The sequence below is a fragment of the Lepus europaeus genome, chromosome 7 (assembly GCF_033115175.1).
Source record: "Lepus europaeus isolate LE1 chromosome 7, mLepTim1.pri, whole genome shotgun sequence".
NCBI classification, from domain to species: Eukaryota; Metazoa; Chordata; class Mammalia; order Lagomorpha; family Leporidae; genus Lepus; species Lepus europaeus.
The window spans coordinates 16,459,808-16,480,186 of record NC_084833.1 but is presented as its reverse complement, the minus strand read 5'-3'; the positions used below and the strand labels follow the sequence as shown (position 1 = coordinate 16,480,186).

At 38.3% G+C, this 20,379-nt stretch overlaps 1 protein-coding gene across 1 annotated transcript; it reads left to right on the top strand.

The window, feature by feature from the left end:
• Positions 1 to 6,038: 6,038 nt before the first annotated feature.
• LOC133764311 (olfactory receptor 4A15-like) lies at positions 6,039 to 7,463 on the top strand. Its single transcript, XM_062197983.1, has 2 exons — positions 6,039 to 6,939; positions 7,450 to 7,463. Exons 1-2 carry the CDS (start codon positions 6,039 to 6,041, stop codon positions 7,461 to 7,463), a joined length of 915 nt encoding a protein of 304 aa, XP_062053967.1.
• Positions 7,464 to 20,379: the final 12,916 nt, after the last annotated feature.

Genomic DNA, 20,379 nt, shown 5'->3' with positions numbered 1-20,379 from the left:
AGCTTTTGCTGTATCCCATAAATTTAGATATGTTGTGTTTCATCTTCAATCATTTCTTGGAATTTTTAAAATTTTTCTTTGGTTTCCTCTATGATACACTGTTAATTCAGGAGCATGTTGTTCAGTCTCTATGTGCTTATATATTTTTCTAGAGTTTCTTAACTTGTTTATTTCCAGCTTCATTCCATTGAGGTCAGAAAAGATACAGGTCATGATTTCAATTTTTTTTTGAAAAATTGGCTTCCCTTATGATCTAGCATATGGTTTATCCTAGAGAAAACTCCCCCTCCTGATGAAAAGAGTGCGTTTTTGTAGCTGTGTGATGAAATGTTCTGTAGATATCAATTACGTGCATTTGGCCCACAGTGTAGATTAGCTCTATCGCTTTTTTGTTGATTTTTGGTCCAGTTGATATTTCTAGTGATGAAAGTGGGTTGTTGACTTCTCCCTTTATTATTGTATTGGTGTCTATGTCTCCTTTATATCCATTAATATTTGATTTAAGTGACCATCCCCTGGTACTGTGTTCATACATATTTACTATAGTCACATCTTCTTGTTGAATTGATCCCTTGATCATTATATAATGTCTTTGTCTCTTTTAATAGGTTTTTGTTAAAATCCATTTTCTCTGTTATTACGATGGCTGCACCTGCTTGTTTTTGCCAGCACATGCTAAATCAGGCTGACCAATACAAAAATTATTTACCAGCCAAAATGTTATATTATTTAAGATAAACTTGTTTCAATGATAACAATTCAGAAGCCCATGATTTGGAAAGATCATAAAAATTCTAATCAGGAATAAAAGGCAGGACATGATTTTCCCAATGACTGAGCCTGAGTCAACTAATGTTCTGATTGTGAGTATAGAATTCTTCCTATAATAAGAAAATTCTGCTTAAAGTCTTAATTTTTCATATTCTTTTTTTTTTTTACTTTTATTTAATGAATATAAATTTCCAGTGTACAGCTTATGGATTACAATGGCTTCCCCCCCCCATAACTTCCCTCCCACCCGCAACCCTCCCCCCTCCCGCTCCCTCTCCCCTTCCATTTGCATCAAGATTCATTTTCAATTCTCTTTATATACAGAAGATCAATTTAGTATAAAGATTTCAACAGTTTGCACCCACATAGAAACACAAAGTGAAACATACTGTTTGAGTACTAGTTATAGCATTAAATCAAAATGTACAGCACATTAAGGACAGAGATCCCACATGAGGAGCAAGTGCACAGTGGCTCCTGTTGTTGACCCAACAAATTGACACTCTAGTTTATGGCGCCAGTAACCATCTTAGGCTGTCGTCATGAGTTGCCAAGGCTATGGAAGCCCTCCAAGTTTTCCGACTCTGATCATATTCAGACAAGGTCACAAAAGACAGAGTGAGGACAGCAACCAATGATCCCAAGAGTGGCATTTACCAGGTTTGAACAATTACACAGCATTAAGTGGGGAAGAGGACCATCAGTACACACATGTTGGGAGTAGAGCCATTGGTGGTAGAGTAGAGGTTATGATTACAAAGGAATGAGGCCCAAGTGCACTAGACAGGGCCTAGAACAAAGGACAGAGTCATTATTAGAGGAGCTAAGAAAGGTGCTGTCTAAGCTACAATTAAGTTTTCTGATTGAGAGGCAAATAGAACCTGACAGAAGCGGCTTGATAATAATCTGGTGGGCTTTAGGCCTTGTAAATTCAGAGGCCCAGACCTATCTATCTCTTCACATGGGGTATATCCTAAGGGAGGTGTGAACCTCCTAGGGGAAGGCACTCTGTTGACTTTCATTACTTGGCTGGCCTGGGAGGAGAGCTGGCCAGGTAAAGGCAGGGGGCATCTCTAACAAGAAATTTACAGTTCTGCCTGCAATGTTGCTGACCCTACTTGACCATCCCCTCAGCTGCAGTGGTCACTTTGGAAGTTGGGCTGAGTGAAGGGCTTTTCAGCTTAGAGCCAATAAGATCTGTGGCTCTGACCTGGGCATCCTTCGACTCCAGGGCAGGTCCATTTCCAGTGATCCAACTCTTGGCAGAGCTGCCAGGGCTCTTCACAAGCTGACTTCTGCTGAAGCCCAGGCTTACCACATTGAAAGCCACTGCAGTGGACTGGCCTGTTGGGTCTGCTTGAGGGCAGATCACTGTACAGATCAGCCATTAATAGGCCTGCCACCCATTGCTTCTGATGCCGAGCTTTCCTTTCCTCCTGGTTTGTGTTAAAGCTGACCAGAGGATGCAAGTCAAGGGAGTGCCCGTTTCCCATCTCTAATCTTCGGTGGCCTGAACTACAAGTCTATAGTCACAGGCATGTTCTGTAGTAGTTTTTCTAAGGTAGACAATGCCCATGAGGAAAATTATATTCTCACTTTAAAACTTTCTTTCCCTTTGGTCTGAAAGGGAGGTTTTTTCTACTTACTGTATACTTCGCTGATGGCGAAGTGAATCTAGCTATGAGATTATTATTTGAGTTCTTATTTTGGCTATGCTATTGCAGAAAAATGTTAGCCATCTCTTTTATAAGGTCTAAAGATTGAATTGTGCATCCTACAGATTCCTTCATAATAGAATTAGTTTCCTACCTTGAAGAGAATAGAGAAATGAAAGAACAAGTTGGGCTTAGAATAGAGAAATGAGGGAGCAAGTCCTAGATCGCTTGCTGACAATAGCAATATCACATGAATACTTAGCAAACCGTTTCAACCATTAGATAACAACTTAAGAAAACATTTACCAGAAGGTCCAATGCCTTCTATAAATTTTAAGAATCATGTATTTGAAAACACCTCTTAAATATCTAACATGGTGTAGTTTGTTTAGCCAGTAAACTTAAGCACAACCATCTAAAATGTTTTTAGTTTCTTTCTACCAACAAGTCTAAAACATATGATACACAGATTCAGGTCCCACAAATTAAAATGTATCTTTGATTGATTTTAGCAGCTTAAATTTATGGACAATCTTATCTATAAGCCATTTAAAATAAAACTCTTAATAAAATTTCCCCATGTGGACATACAATATGTACACACATATAATATAGCATAATAGACCAATATAGCAATTTTAATAATAGCTTTTAAAATCTTTAACTCTTTTTGTAGATTGCCAATTGATTTGAATTGCTTTTTCTTTTTAGTAACCTCAGTTAACCATACTTTCTCTCAGTTGGTACTGTTAGTACATTATTGGCTTCATCTGTTTATAGAGCCATCCCAAAGTACTGAATACAATAAAAGTGGCTGGAAAAAGCCCATAGGAACCTATAGGAGGACAGCTAAACACAGAACCAACAACGCTTTAGTTTTATGAGCAGCACATCATATATAACTGTGGATGACAAAAGACTTTAAGTCGCCATGTTTAAAATTATAAACTCATCAACCAACAAGAGGCACTTGCTTACTTCACAGTATTTTTGAAAGCACCTGTAGGATTTTACAAGTATTTAACCCTTTAGGCCTCTGGGGCTTTCTCATTAAGATAACTATCATGTCTAGTACCACAAGATCATTAGACTTTTTAATTCTCAAACATTTGTATTAATAGCATTTTCCATTATAGAAACTTAAAGTCTGGTACCACATCACATCTTGACAGTCCTTCTAATATACTCCAAATAGACTGATTAGTTGGTGTCTCTATAAGATGAGAGACATAGGTCCTTCGATTTTTTCAGTTGGGCCCAAACTGGAAAAACCAAAGTCCAGGATTTACTGGAAATTTTAGAGACCAGATTGTTTGAAACTTTGATTTTTTGAATGCCTGTCAAGAGTGCCAAGAAGGCTCAAAATCCAAAATATCTGGTTGAAATAAGATTTCTTAAAATCATGACATAACATAGACCAAATTTGATCATTGTTACAAGGTGATTATTCAAATTTTTGAAAAAAGCACGTATTTAAATAACCCATAGCTCTTAATTAAAAATTCAGCTGTTTTTGAACAATTAGAATTTAACAGAGATCAAGAGAACATAATAGATTACTTTAACACATTGCTTTAACAGAGCATCAGAGTTTAATTCTATGTCAAAGAGAAATTGAGCTTCCTGTGATCTTTTGCTGTGAGGTTTCCTTCCTTTACCTTCTTTCATATTGGTGACCATGTTTCTGTGTTTCTGTGTGTAAGACATCTTTAAGCATCTTTTGCAGGGCAGGATGAGTGGCAACAAATTCTTTCAGTTTCTGTTTGCTATGAAAAGTTTTAATTTCACCTTCTTAATTAACCCATGGTAAGTCATAATCAATTATAAGCAAATTTGAAAAATAGGAAAAAATGTCTATGCAATGCTTATCTACATTGATTTATGCATTTTGTCTCTAGTAACCTAGGTGTGATTCAGTGTTGGCTTGCTTGTGTGTGTGTGTGTGTGTATGTGTGCTGTCAAAAAACCGATAAGGCTTATACTGACTGTCAGCTGAGGATAATTTAGTAGGTTATATTTTCTCAGTTACTCTCAGTGAGCTTTGAAATTGAATTTAATGTAATAAAGTTTAGTGAGCATTTAATGAACACTCACTGCAGGCCTGGTTCTTTAACTGATGTGACTGAGTTGTTTTTAGAGTCTAGGATCTCATAGTGAAGTATCTCAGAATGGCAAGTATCTGTACATTAGCCTATAATTTTTGTTCCATATATCAGATATTACTTTATATTACTGTGTAAATAAAGATATTGCCCATCAGGTTGTTTTCATGGAAGATTCCAAAGGCCCCCAAAAGCGTTCAAGAAACAAAATGATGTATGATGCCGAAAAGGCCATCTTGGCAAGAGATATTCTGGAGAAAAGAGCTTTCTATTTTTTTTTAAATTGGAAAATGTAGCTCATTGATTTTGCTTAGAGCTGTTCATATGTAAAGAACTAAAAAATATCAGCAACATCATCACCATCATTTAAAATGTTTATTTTTAAAAATTAATCCACATGTTATTCTTGTACATTTTAGGAATTACAGTGCAGTCCTTAATATATATTTAATATACATATTTACATAAATATATGGAAATATATTGCATAAACTAGTAAACCAGTACCCTAGCCTTTATGCATTCTTTTTCTTTGGAGCCTACCAAATATTTTTCATCTTTTTATGCAGTTTATATCAGTTGTTACTGCACTGTACTGTGGAGCAATAGAAGTTGTTTCCATTTGATAGTATTTTGGTATCTGGTATTCAATCTCTATTTATATCCCCCCCAAACCCTTCTAGATATCTAGAAACCACATTTTTAATTTTAAAATATTCACTTTTTTTTTTTTCAGACATCCGAGTACAAGAAAGTACATGTGATTTTTATCATTCTCTGTGTGGCTTATACCACATAAAATAATGATATTTAGTTTCATCCTTTTTTATTGGAAATCATGACATTTGAGAAAGCTACTCGACCAGAGTCATGGCTCATTTGCTTTTCCTCTGTCTGTGGCGCTGGCAACCCGGGTTCTAGTTCCGGTCATGGCGCTAGATTCTGTCCCGGTTGCTCCTCTTCCCGTCCAGCTCTCTACTGTGGCCCGGGAGGGCAGTGGAGGATGGTCCAAGTGCTTGGGCCCTGCACCCGCATGGGAGACTAGGAGGAAGCACCTGGCTCCTGGCTTCAAATCGGCGCAGCATGCTGGCTGTAGCAGCCATTTGGGGGGTGAACCAACGGAAGGAAGACCTTTCTCTCTATCTCTCACTGTCTATAACTCTACCTATCCAGTAAAAAATTTAAAAAATAAAAAAATGAGAAGGCTATTTTCTGGATGAGTGTAGATCTTTTCTCAGATCTAGACTACCGACTTACACCTCCCAGCTAGAATACCAAAGTCTCATCACTTTGATAGAAATAAGAAATCTGTGAAAATGAATAGAATGGTTATGGGAGGAGACTCTAAGCTGTAATATTCTAAAGAACTACTCTCTGTGATGCTCCAGAGTGGAAATGTTACTGGGTAAGCACTACATTTTTGACATAGAGCTTGTGATCCTCCCAAGCTTAATATTGTTGTCTCTGTTTGCAGCTTTGATACCTGAGCTCAACACCTTCAGAACAATACATGGAAAATAGGAACAACGTGACTGAGTTTATCCTTCTGGGGCTCACGCAGAACCCAGAGGGGCAGAAAGTTCTATTTGTTATGTTTCTACTCATCTATGTTGTGACAGTTATGGGGAATCTTCTCATCGTGGTGACAATTCTGTTCAGTCAGTCCCTGGGATCCCCCATGTACCTGTTCCTGGCTAATTTATCCTTCATTGATACTGTCTACTCTACAGCCATTGCTCCCAAAATGATTGTAGACTTGTTCTATGAGAAGAAGACCATTTCCTTCCAGGCATGTATGACCCAGGTTTTTCTAGAACATTTATTTGCAGGTGCTGAAGTCATTCTTTTGGTAGAGATGGCCTATGACAGATACGTGGCCATCTGCAGACCTCTTCACTACCTGACCATCATGAATCGGCGTGTGTGTGTGCTTATGCTGCTTGTGGCCTGGACTGTAGGGTTCTTCCACTCAGTGGTTCAATTTCTCTTTGTTTATCAGCTTCCTTACTGTGGCCCCAATGTCATTGATAACTTCATATGTGATATGTATCCCTTGTTGAAACTTGCCTGCACTGATACCTACCTCATTGGACTTTGCATGATAGCGAATGGAGGCGCAATTTGCACTGTCACCTTCTTCATTCTCTTAGTTTCCTATGGGATCATATTACACTCCCTTAAAACTCATGGATTGGAAGGGAAACGCAAAGCTCTCTACACCTGTGCATCCCACATCACCGTGGTTATTTTATTTTTTGTCCCTTGTGTCTTTCTATATGCTAGGCCCAGTTTGAACCTTCCCATTGATAAATACATAACTGTGGTTTTAACTTTCATAACTCCCATGTTGAACCCTTTCATCTATACTCTGAGGAATGCAGAAATGAAAAATTCTATGAGGAAACTTTGGAGTAAAAAAGCAACCACAGCTGGAAGAAGGCTGTATTTCACTCATGGAACATGATATTCAGTCTTGCACAGAAACAAAAAAAGACTCACTATCCATGACTACAGCTGTATTAGCATTTCCTTTCTTTACATAGCCTAATATTCTGAAGCAGCCATATAAATTAATATTTTCCTAAATGGGATATGTTATTTTCTTTAGAGCCCAAGAGAACCTCTTGGAATCAATATCTTCTAAGTCCAATTTTAGTGTTAAAAATCTTTGATTAAAAAAAAATTGGTTTATTTTCAACAAGTTCTTTAAATTTCTTTCATTATAAAATTTTAATTTATTTTTAATTGACAAATAATCCTTTTAAATACTTAAGTGATACAGTTTGATGTTTTGATCCATGTATATTATATAGTAAAATCTATTAAGCTAATTAAGATATTCATAACCCAAGTGATTTACCTATCTTTCAAAAAGTTTTATTTTATTTATTTGAAAGGCAGTGTGAAAGAGAGAGAGAGAGGTAGAGACAGATAGAAAAAGAGATTTTCCATCTGCTGGCTCATTTCTCAAAGATTTGGCCAGGTTGAAGTCAGATTCTGGATCTCCATCTCAGTATTATATGTGGGTGGCAAGGACTTAAATACTTGGGCCATCTCCCCCTGTTTTCCCAAGTGCATTAGCAGGGAGCTGAATTGGAAGGAAGGCAGATGCAACTCCACCTGATGGTTGATATGGGGTGCTGGTATTGCAAGTTTTGGCTTTATCTGTTGTGCCACAACACCCGTAAACTTTTCATCGTCTCTTTATTGGTGAGGATGTGCAAAATCTATTCCTGTTTTGAGCTATGACCCACTGCATATGAAAAAAATATAACCTATTAGAAATAGTCCTAGAAATTGATATCTTAAATTTTACAATTTTAAAAGGTAATCTAGTAAATTATATGTTCATTTCTCCATTAAGATTCATTGTCAATTAAGTTTGTACAAAGAAGACCAACTCTGTACTAAGTAAAGATTTCAATAATTTTCAGATAAACACACAAACACACACAAAATTGTTTTTTTTTTTTTTTTTTTTTTTTTTTAGAGAACAAGGTTTTTTTGTTTTGTTTTGTTTTGTTTTGTTTTCAGGCAGAGTGGACAGTGAGAGAGAGAGAGAGAGAGAGAGAGAGAGAGAAAGGTCTTCCTTTTTCCATAGGTTCACACCCCAATGAATGCCACAGCCAGCTTGCTGCAGCCAGCTGACCTGAAGCCAGGAGCCAGGTGCTTCTCCTGGTCTCCCATGCAGGTGCAGGGCCCAAGCATGTGGGCCATCCTTCACTGCACTCCTGGGCCACAGCAGAGAGCTGGACTGGAAGAGGAGCAACTGGGATAGAATCCAGTGCCTCAACCAGTCCTAGAATCTGGGGTGCCAGTGCCGCAGGTGGAGGATTGGCCTATTAGGCTGTGGCTCCGGCCTGAGAACAAGTTTTAAAGTCAACTCTCATAGTACAACTCATTAAGGACAGAAGTACTGCATGCGGAGTTAGTGCACAGTCACTCCTGTTGTTAAGTTAACAAACAACATTCTTATGTATGATGTAAGTGATCACCCGAAGCTCTTACATGAGCTGCCTAGGATATGGGAAATTTTGAATCCACCAACTTTATCTGTATGTAGACAAGGGCAAAAGGAAAGTGGAAATTCTCTCCTCCCTTTAGAGATAAATACATCTTTCTTTGATAGCCAATTCTTTCCACTGGGGTCTCACTCACAGAGATCCTACATGTAGAACATTTTTTGCCACATGCCATGGCTTTTCATGCCTGAAATGCTCTCATGGGCTTTTCAGCCGGATCGGGATGTTTTTAAGGTCTGACTCTATGTTTTCTAAATAGTTCAACAAATAGTATGAAACACACACACACACACATGCAGAGAGAGAAAAGAGGCTGTTTCTTGACAATAGTGAAGACAAGGACAGCTCAAGTCATCCCATCTCAAAGTGAATTTCACTTCTGCAGATTTTATTTTACGTACTCCAATAGTTCTCACAGACAAGGGAGAAGATACGGTACTTGTCCCTTTGGGGCTGGCTTATTTCACTAAGTATGATGTTTTCCAGATTTACCCATTTTGTAGCAAATGACTGGATTTCATTTTTTACCACTGTGCAGTATTCCATAATGTACATATCCCATAATTTCTTTATCAACTCTAAAGTTGATGGGCCTTTAGGTTGATTCCATGTCTTAGCTAATGTGAAATGAACTACCATAAAAACGGGGGTGCAGACAACTTTTATATTTACTGATTTCATTACCCTAGGGTAAATTCCCAAGAGTGGTAAGGCTGGTTCATATTGTAAGTCTTTATCCAGATTTCAGAGGTATCTCATACTATCTTCCATGGTGGTTTTATCAGTTGCATTTCCACCAGCAGTGCATTAAGGTACCTTTTTCCACACATCCTTGACAGCATCTGTTGTTGGTAGATTTCTGTATATAAGGCATTCTAACCAGGGTGAGGTGAATCCTCATTGTGGTTTGATTTGTATTGCCCTAACAGCTGGTGATCCTGAGCACTTTTTCTTGTGCCTGTTGGCCATTTGAATTTCCTCTTTTGAAAAATGTTTGTTTAAGCCCTTGCCAATCATCTCTCTCTCTCTCTCTCTTTTTTTTGACAGGCAGAGTGGACAGTGAGAGAGAGAGACAGAGAGAAAGGTCTTCCTTTGCTGTTGGTTCACCTTCCAATGGCTGCCGCGGCTGGTGCGCTGCGGTCAGCACACCACACTGACTGGAAGCCTTTGCCAACCTCTTAACTTGATTATTTGTTTTGTTGTTGTGGAGTACTTGATCTCTTTGTAGATTCTGTTTCTTAATCTTTATCAGTTGCATTGTTTTCAAATAATTTCTCCCATTCTGTGAAATGCCTCTTTACTTTCCTGAGGTTTTCTTTTGCAGTATGGAAACTTCTCAATTTGTTGTAATCACATTTGCTAATTTTGCCTTTGAGTACCTGTGCCTCTGGGGTCTTTTCGAAGAACACTTTGCCTGTGCCTTCGATTGCAGGGTATCTCCAATGTTCTCTAATAATTCGAAGAAATTGGGTCATAGATTTAGATCTTTATTCCATTTTTAGTAGATTTTTGTGTAATGTATAAAGTAGAGATCTTGCTTCATACTTCTTCATGTGGAAATCCAGTTGTCGCAGCACCAATTTTTGAAGAGACTGGCCTTGATTCTTCCAATCCATGAGCATGGGAGATTTCTCCATTTTTTGGTATCCTCTTCTATTTCTTTCTTTTAAGGTTTTGTAATTTTCATCATAGAGATCTTTAATGTCCTTGGTTAAGTGTATTCCAAGGTATTTGATTATTTTTGTAGCTATTGTGAATGGGATTGATCTTAGAAGATCTTCCTCAGCCGTGGCATTGCCTGTGTATACAAAGGCTGTTGATTTTTGTGCATTGATTTTATATCCTGCTACTTTGCCAAACTCTTCGATGAGTTCCAGTAGTCTCTTAGTAGAGTTCTTTGGGTCCCCTAAATAAAGAATCATATCATCTGCAAAGAGGGATAGTTTGAGTTCTTCCTTCCCAATTTGTATCCCTTTAATTTCTTTTCCTTGCCTGATGGCTCTGGCTAAAACTTCCAGAACTATATTGAATAGCAATGGTGAGAGTGGGCATCCCTGTCTAGTACCACATCTCAGCAGAAATGCTTCCAACTTTTCCCCATTCAATAGGATGTTGGCCGTGGTTTTTTCATAAATTGCTTTGATTGTATTGAAGAATGTTCCTTTCATACCCAGTTTGCTTAGAGTTTTCGTCATGAAAGGATGTTGTATTTTATCAAATACTTTCTCTACGTCTATTGAGAGAATCATATGGTTTTTCTTCTGCAGTCTGTTAATGTGGTGTATCACGTTGATTGTTTTGCGAACATTGAGCCATCCCTGCATACCAGGGATAAATCCCACTTGGTCTGGGTGGATGATCTTTCTGATGTGTTGTTGCATTCTATTGGCCAGCATTTTATTGAGGATTTTTGCATCTATGTTCATCAGGGATATTGGTCTGTAATTCTCTTTCAATGCTGCATCTTTTTCCAGCTTAGGAATTAAGGTGATGCTGGCTTCGTAGAAAGAATTTGGGAGGATTCCCTCTTTTTCAATTGTTCTGAATAGTTTGAGAAGGATCGGAGTTAGTTCTTCTTTAAATGTCTGGTAGAATTCAGCGGTGAAAACATCTGGTCCTGGGCTTTTCTTTGTTGGGAGGACCTTTATTACTGTTTCAATTTCTGACTCAGTTATGGGTCTGTTTAGGTTTTCTATGTCTTCCTGGCTCAATTTGGGAAGGTTGTATGTGTCCAGGAATCTGTCCATTTCTGAATAGATTTCCCTGTTTGCTGGCATACAAGTCCTTGTAGTAATCTCTGATGATTCTTTTTATTTCTGTGGTGTCTGTTGTTATGTTTCCTTTTTCATCCCTGATTTTATTGATTTGGGTCTTTTCTTTTTTTAGTTAGTTGGGCCAATGGGGTGTCAATTTTGTTTTTTTTTTTTTTTCAGAAAACTAGCTCCTCGAATGGCTGATTTTTTTGTAATGTTTTTTTTTTTTGATTCCTGTTAATTTCTTCTCTGATTTTAAATATTTCTCTTCTCCTACTAGATTTGGGTTTGGTTTGTTGCGATTTTCTAGATCCTTGAGATGCATTGAAGCTCACTTATTTGGTGCCTTTCCAATTTCTTGATGTAGGTACCTATTGATATAAACTTTCCTCTTAACACTGCTTTTGTTGTATCCCATAGGTTTTGGTATGTTGTGCTGTTATCCTCATTAACTTCCAGAAAATTTTTGATTTCTCTTTTAATTTCTTCTATGACCCATTGTTCATTCAGGAGCATGTTGTTCAATCTCCATATGTTTGCACACTCTAGGGATTCCCGAGTTGCTAATTTCCAACTTCATTCCTTTGTGGTCTGAGAAGCTGCATGGTATGATTCTAATTCTTTTGAATTTGCTGAGACTTGCTTTATGGCCTAGTATGTGGTCAATCCTAGAGAAGGTTCCATGTACTGCTGAGAAGAATGTAAATGCTTTCTGTGTAGGATGAAAAGTTCTGTAGATATCTGTTAGATCCATTTGGTGTATAGTGTCATTTAAATATACTGTCTCCTTGTTGATCTTCTGTCCTGTTGATCTGTATATCTCTGAGATTGGAGTATTGAAATCCCCCAATGCTATTGTACTGGGGTCTAAGTCTCCCTTTAAGTCCCTTAACAAGTCTTTCAAATAAACTGGTGCCCTGTAATTAGGTGCATATACATTGATAATTGTTATATCTTCCCGTTGATTGGATCCCTTAATCTTTATATACTGCCCCTCTTTGTCTCTCCTAACAGTTTTTGTGGTAAAGTTTATGTTGTCCGATATTAAGATGGCTACGCCTGCTCCTTTTTCATTTCTGTTGGCATGGTATATATTTTTCCAGCCTTTCACTTTCAGTCTGTATGCATCATTGTTGGAAAGATGAGTTTCTTGTAAGCAGCAAAAAGATGGGTTTTGTTCCTTAACCCAATCAGCCAGTCAGTGTCTTTTTACTGGACAGTTCAGGCCATTAACATTCAATGTGACTATTAGAAGGAGTAACTTTGCCTTGTCATTTGCCAAAGATTTTTTCTAATATATGGTTTGAGACTCCTGTGATCTTTTGCTGTGAGGTTTCCTTCCTTTATCTTCTTTCATATTGGTGACCGTGTTTCTGTGTTTCTGTATGTAACACATCTTTAAGCATCTTTTGCAGGGCTGGACGAGTGGCGACAAATTCTTTCAATTTCTGTTTGCTGTGAAAGGTCTTTCTTTCACCTTCATTCACAAATGAGAGCTTTGCAGGATATAATATTCTGGGCTGGCAGTTTTTCTCTCTTAGTACCTGGGCTATATCTCGCCATTCCCTCCTAGCTTGTAGTTTTTCTGGTGAGAAGTCAGCTGTGAGTCTAATTGGAGATCCTCTGAGAGTAATCTGGCATTTCTCTCTTGCACATTTTAGAATCTTTTCTTTGTGTTTCACTGTGGTGAGTTTAATTACAATGTGTCTTGGTGAGGATCTCTTTTGGTCATGTTTATTAGGGGTTCTATGAGCTTCCTGTACTAGGATGCCTCTGTCCTTCTCCAAACCTGGGAAATTTTCTGCTAGTATCTCACTAAAAAGGCCTTCTAATCCTTTCTCCCTCTCCTTGCCTTCAGGAACTCCTGGAAACCTAATGTTGGGTTTTTTAAATAGTATCATGTAGATTCCCAACAATATTTTTTATATTTCTGATTTCCTCTTTTTTTCTTTGGTTTGACTGTATACTTTCCTGTGCTCTGTCTTCTAAGTCTGATATTCTCTCTTCTGCTTCGCCCATTCTGTTTTTAAGGCTCTCTAATGTGTTTGTCATTTGATCTATTGAATTCTTCATTTCATTATGATTTCTTGTCAATATCACAGTTTCTTGTTCTACAAGTTGTTTCATTTCATTTTGATTCCTCCTTAATATTTCATTTTCACGAGAGAGATTTTCTATCTTGTCCATTAAGGATTTCTGTAGTTCAAGAATTTGTTTTGAGAACTTCTTAATGTTCTTATCAATTTTTTGAGATCCTCTTCTTGCATTTCCTCTATCTCTTCATCTTCATAATCTTGAATTGGGGTGTCTTGTTCAGTTGGGGACATCATAGTGTCTTCCTTGTCTTGTTTCCTTGGTTTTTGCGTTTGTTGTTTGCCATATTGGCGATAATCTTTGTTTTTTTTTGTTTTGTTTTGTTTTTGCTGTGGTGTTTTTTTCTCGTTATATTATTCCTCTAGATTAAGTGGGCTGTCTGCTTTGATTGATCCTTAGAGGCTGTGATGGGTGTGGCCAGAGAGCTCTGTTTGATTCTTCAGGGTTAAGGGTGTGCCAAAGGTGACTCACCCAGATTGTTCTCTCCCTCGCTTGCTCTCTCTCTCTCTCCTCTCTTTTTTTTTTTTTTTTTTGACTCAGTTGGGAAGTAATTTCGCACAGCTGAGTGGAATTGAGGGTAGTTGAAATCTGGCCTCTGTGGGTATTCGTTTGATCTACCCCTGGGACCACACAAAGAGTTTATGCAGCCCTCAATGTGTTCTCAAATTTCTCCACAGTCTCTCCCCGGGTTGCCAAAGTTACGGAGTTTGTGTACTTGGTGAGGTCTCTCGCCCCCCCCCCTCGGATTTTCACATTCTCAGATCGTTAGCTCCACCTACTTTCACTAGATTCTAATCTCCTGTTATTTCTCCTGACCAGAGTCAAGTTTTTCTGCTTGGCTACTCGCGGTTGCCACTTTACATATGTAAAATGGCGCCTGCTCTTTGTCTTGCTCAGCTTTGTAAGGTGAGTGGAGAGAGAGGCTAATGTCCGTGCCGGTTCCCCTTATTTATTCGTTTTTTTTTTTTTTCTCTCCTCCAGTCATCCTGGTGAACTCTCCCCAGTGGGGCAACAGGCCTCATTCTGCCTTTCCCTGCCAATGTCTCAGGTTTCTGAGGTTTTTGTCTTACCTCCCCTTCCCACGCTGGCAAGATTCTGCGGCTCGGCTCCTGTGGCTGGGCTTCCACACGGTGGGCTCCCCGTATGTCCTCTGTGTCACATCCACTAAATCTGGAAACGTTTCCTCTGCAGTTTTTTTTTTTTTTTTTGAGTCTTTTCCTGAGGCTACAGTAACTCCACTTTTATTAACTATCTTTTCCAGGACCATTGGTGTATGCCCTCACTATCTGCCATCTTCAATATACATAGGAGCTTCTTTCTTAATCTTGATTTTTATAATCCTGTAAATTTGTTTTATAAATTGACATAAAATTTTACCTATGTGTGATGTACTAAATGTTACATTAAAATATGTATATATGCTGGAATGTTAAAATGGATGAGTTTACATGTATTATTACTTCACATTGTTGTAATTTCTTTGTTGAAAAATCACAATCTACTCTCATAGCATTTTAAATAATATAATACTTGTAATTAACCAAAATCACCATGTTGTATAATAAATATCTTGAATTTACTACTCCTAACTGAAATTTTGTGTCCTTTGTCTAACTTTCTTTCAGTCCTTGGTGACTACCATTCTAGATTCAACATATAAGTGAAATCATATGGTAATTGTTTTTATGTGCCAAGCTTATTTCATTTAACATAATGTTCTTAACTTCATCTATGGATAATATTCCATAGATGTTTCCCCTTTTCTTGTTCTTTTTTTTTTTTTTTGATAGGCAGAGTGGACAGTGAGAGAGAAAGACAGAGAGAAAGGTCTCCACTGCAGCCGGCGCACCGCACTGATCTGAAGGTAGGAGCCAGGTGCTTTTCCTGCTCTCCCATGTGGGTGCAGGGCCCAAAGTCTTTGGCCATCCTCCACTGAACTCCTGGGCAACAGCCGAGAGCTGGACTGGAAGAGGGGCAACTGGGACAGAATCCGGTGTCGCAATAGGGACTAGAACCCGGTGTGCCCATGCCACAGGTGGAGGAATAGCCTATTGAGCCTCTCGTTCATTTTTTTTTTTATTTCATTTAATTCGAAAGGCAAAGAAACAGTGAGCTAGAGATAGAGAGAGATGGCAAGGGATTTTCTATGCCCTGCTTCAATAGCTTGCCAGACCAAAAGCAGGAGCCAAAAAGAACTCAGGTCCATGCATTGCTGGCAGGGTTCCAGGTACGTGAACCATCACCTGCTGCCTCCCAGGCTGCACATTAGCAAGAAACTGCAATAGAAGTGGATCTAAGACTCAAACTCAAGCACTCTAATATAAGGTACAGGCTTCCTGAGGACTGTCTTAACTGCTGTGCCAAACACCTGTCTCTTGTTTAAAAGACTAAAAGCATCCCACTGAATACATGCTACACGTTTTCTTCCTCCATTCATCTGTTGTGGACACTGAGTTTGACTTCGTATGTTGGCTGTTGTGAATGTTGCAGATCTGTAGAAGTGCAGATATCTTTTTGCATACTGATTTCATGTCATCAGGAGATTATAAATCTATATATCCATAGGGAGGTTTATGGGTCATAGTTTTAATTTTTGAGAAGTTTCCATAGTGATTTCCATAATTTACATTCCCACGACCAGTAGGCGAAGGTTCTCTTTTCTCACATCTCCAAAACTACTCATTCTCTTTCTTCCTTCTGTCCTTTCTCCTTCTTCCTCCTCCTCTTCTTCTCCTTTTCTCCTTCTCCCCCAGCCTCCTCCTGCTCCTTCTTTTCTCTCTCTCTCTCTCTCTCTCTCCTTCACTCCCTCTCTCCCTCCCACTCCTTCTTTCTTTGTTGATAACAGCCATTCAGACAAGTTGTTAGGTACTATGTTACTGTGGTTTTCAAAATTAGTTTGGGCCAAGCATTGTAGCACAGCAGGATAAACCACAGCACTGCTTGTGATGTCCATATCTGATATTGAAGTCCTGGGATTAAGTCTCCTCTACTCTGCTTCTGAGCCAGTTTCCTGATGACACACATTCCGGTAGGTAGCAGATGATTGGTCAAGTAATTGAGCTCCTGCACCACAAGTGGAATTCTGGGATGGAATCCTAGTCTCCTGACTTTGGCCTGATCCTGCCCAGGCTGTTGCAGGCCTTTGGAGTGAAGCGGTAGGGGGAAGGTTCTCTCTCTCTCATTGTCTCTCTCTTATCCTGGCTTCTGCCTGGCCCAGTCCTGCCTGGCTGTTGTGGCCATCTGAGAAGTAAACCAGTGGATGGAAGATCTCTCTTTGTCTCCCTCCAACTCTGGAACACTTTCAAATGAATAAATAAATTTAATAAAATGAATTGAAAGTAAACAAAAGGGAATGTTTTCAAAATCAGTTTTGTTGTACGGATTTGTGTTTTGAATCTTATGTCAGTATTGCACTATTATGATCTGTGGATATTCTGGGCATTACACAACATGAATCTTTAGCCTTATTTTTTTCATCATATCTGTTACAGGAACTGTTAGAGAACCATACATGGAGAAAGTAACTGTAGTGCTGTTTGAAAGAAAGTAACTGTAGCACTGTTTGAAAGCAAGTAATTGCACAGTAGCATAGGGTGAAAGAAAAGTAGAAAAGTAGCCGCTCTAGCTCCTAAGATTTGAAAAGGGATGGCTTAACTAGAGGGACTAACCACAAACCACAAACTGTCATTGCCATGACCATGGGACCCTGGGAGGTTGGAATGTGGGCGGGGCTAGCCTCTAGAAACTTTATATAAGGGGACCCTCAGACGCTGTAAACCAGAGGTCGCTCAGCCTCTCTCCCTGGTCCATAGTGCCTAGTTCCCGCAGGAGTAGGCTTGAGCGATCTCTCCTCCAAGAAAGTATCAATAAAGTGTGTTTAGCTTGACCTTTCTCAGTCTGCTCAACTCGTCCTTTGTGGTAACCCGGCCAGTTCCCGAAGGGGGAGATCCTGACAGGAACAAAGACATTTTCTTGCAGAAATGCAGAGATTTATCAAATTAAATATCATTCGTACAATATTATTACTAACATGTATGTCCATACTCAAATAATGTGCTACGTATGTGCTTCTATAGAGCATAGTCCAGTGTCAAATCCAGGATCATGCATTGAATTGTGGCTGTTTTGTCTCTCTATTTTAACCTGGAAAAGTACTTCAACTACTTCATTGACTTTTTGTTACATTAAAATTGGGAAGAGTATCTCCTGGTTGCTTTGTAGAACATATCTCAATATAAACCTGATGATTCTCTTAGTATGAAACTAGATTAATGCCCAATTGGTGAGCATGGTACAATATAACTCATCTTTTTCTGTCTCTAATTACTGATTGAATTAAAGGCAGAAATGCTCAGTCCATTGATCTTGATTTGGACATCTTCGATGTCATTTCCACATCTGAATTTCCTATTAGCTTTTGATGCATTCACATCAGTTTTTCTGTGTCCACAGCAAATCCTACCGCTCTTTCACATGCATTGCTCTTTAGGACACACACCAATAAATCATCTGCATATGGAGCTCTGTCAGGAATGATTTCTTCTGCAACTGAACCCATGACATTTTGTAAAATTTTTCATTTCTTCTTGATTCTTTTGGAGGGGTCTTGTGCTGAAATGTTATATCTTTCACTTTCTGATTTCTTCCTGCTGTAGCTATCTGTGTATGGAGCATTACTGATTTTTGTGTTCTGTTCATTTTGAAATCTCAAAGTAAGTCTCTTATAAAGACAAAGTGAGTCAAAGGCTTTTGGTATCTCAAGGTTTTTAGCTTGTAAATATTCTTTGTTATTTTCATCATAGCCAAATATTTCTGTAATACTTTAAGGAGAAAGAGGGAGAGATACGCTCCCATCTTCTGGGTCACACCCCAAATGCCCACAAGGCCAGAGCTGTGAAGCAGAAACAATCCAGCTCTCCCATGTGAGTGCAAAGAACCCAATTAGCTGAGCCATCATTGCTGGTCCCCAGAATCTTCAATGGAAGGAACCCGGATTCAAGAGTTGGAAATGGGAACCAGATCCAGTTGTTCTCCCAGAGGAGGGAGAAGTCATTAAGATTAGGCTAAGTGTGTACTCCCAATAATTTTTCAAAATGAAGAAAGAATGCTAACAGTATCTATAGAGTTGGTCATTCTCCTTTATTTTCTCAGAACCTTGATTAACCTTGTTTTACTTTCTTCTTTCCTTTACTATCAAATCTTCCAAGAGAACCTTCCATTTCTACTCATCTTCATCACCTAGGAAGTGATCTCGCTATGAGAACACAGTCTTGAGTTTGATTCTGTCCCTGTACTCAGTGCTCTGACTTGTCAGCTATCTTTCTGTTATGCCTCTAAAATCAGCATGATTTACTTTTTTTGTGCATGGATCTGGCTGTGCTCCACCCCATGGGCCTTCTGCTTCTCCCTCCTGCCTCGAGTATCTCCAAACTTCCTGCATTCTCCTCTCCATCTTCAGTCATCAGCTGCAGAGATTCTCTGCTGGGATTTGATGCTTATTTCTCTGTTTAGAGATAATCCAAAATTCACAGTTCACCTAATATCTTGGTTTGGCTGAATGTATTAGCTATGCATCATGTTTTAATACCTGTTGCATTGCATCATATGGTTCTTTGGAAGATATTTAGAGTGGCTTAAACTTAAGGATTGGCTCTGTATAAAACATCTGAATATGAAGTGTGAAATACTTCTAAATTTAATTATTTTATCTTCTATTACATATTACAAGTCGTAGTTATTTATTTCTGCATTTCTTTTTTAAACAAATATTTTTTTCTTCTAAATAAGACATTGGAATTACATTTGATTTGATATCTGTGTTGGATTATAAATTTTATAAGTTGATTAGAAATGATCTGTGCCATTCTCATTAAATATGTGACTACATGCAAAAACTGAGCCTTTTCTTTTATTCTAGCACTTTCTTGGATTTGAGAACTTAAATATATGCCTATTAATTAAGTCAAATAATTCTGGTCTTAAATCCTTGTGTCTTCACTGTTATAGGTAAATGTCTCTTCCATAGCATTGGCAACTCATGGCAAGAGCCTAAGGTGATTACCGACGCCATAAACAAGTGTGTCAATTGTTATGTCAACAATATCCATGTAGGATATCTGTCCTAAATGTGTTGTACAATGTGAATTAATGCTATAATTAGTACACAAGCAGTACTTTACACTTTGTATTTTTGTGCACGTGAAAATTGTTGAAATCCTTACTTAGTATATACTAAACTGATCTTCTGTATATAAAGATAATTGAAAATGAATCTTGATGTGAATGGGATGGAGAGGGAGCGGGAGATGGGATGGCTGGCGTGAGAGGGAAGTTATTGGGGGGAAAGCCACTGTAATCGAAAAGCTGTACCTTGGTAATTTATATTTATTACATAAAAGTTTAAAAAAATATAAAATGTAACCGTCTCTTTGTTGTTAGATTGTTATTTTTTCATTTAATTGTCCTGAAGAATTGTCCTTGAGAAGGCTCTGAAAATATAGAATGTACTAGAAGGATAATGAGGACTTTCTCAGTTCTCTGGGACTTGATTCCTCAGAGAATTTAAGTTGAAAGAAGCAGCCTTGGGGACTAACGGTTTGAACAACTCAGTGAAGCACTTTACTATTCATTGTTGGCTAAGTGCCCAGTCATAGAGTCCCTTAACTGGGAGAAGAATTCTCTTCTGGATAGTAATGTTACTGTCGAGATATAAAACCAAAGCCATCACCTGACTAGACAGGCGCCATTTAAAGCAGTCATGTAGGCTTTTGAAAGATCCCAGAAATACATTATTTAGTACCATACACCATTGACTAAAAATACTCTAATAGTTTTATTCAAATATTTTTCTCAGGAATCATAATAGCCAATATGTTAATCTGTTTGATTCTTGATGTATGTTACCAATACCATCTCTCAAATTTGATGATTTAAAAACACAACTGTTTATTCATGAAGGCAGCTATGGGTCATCCCATAGTCT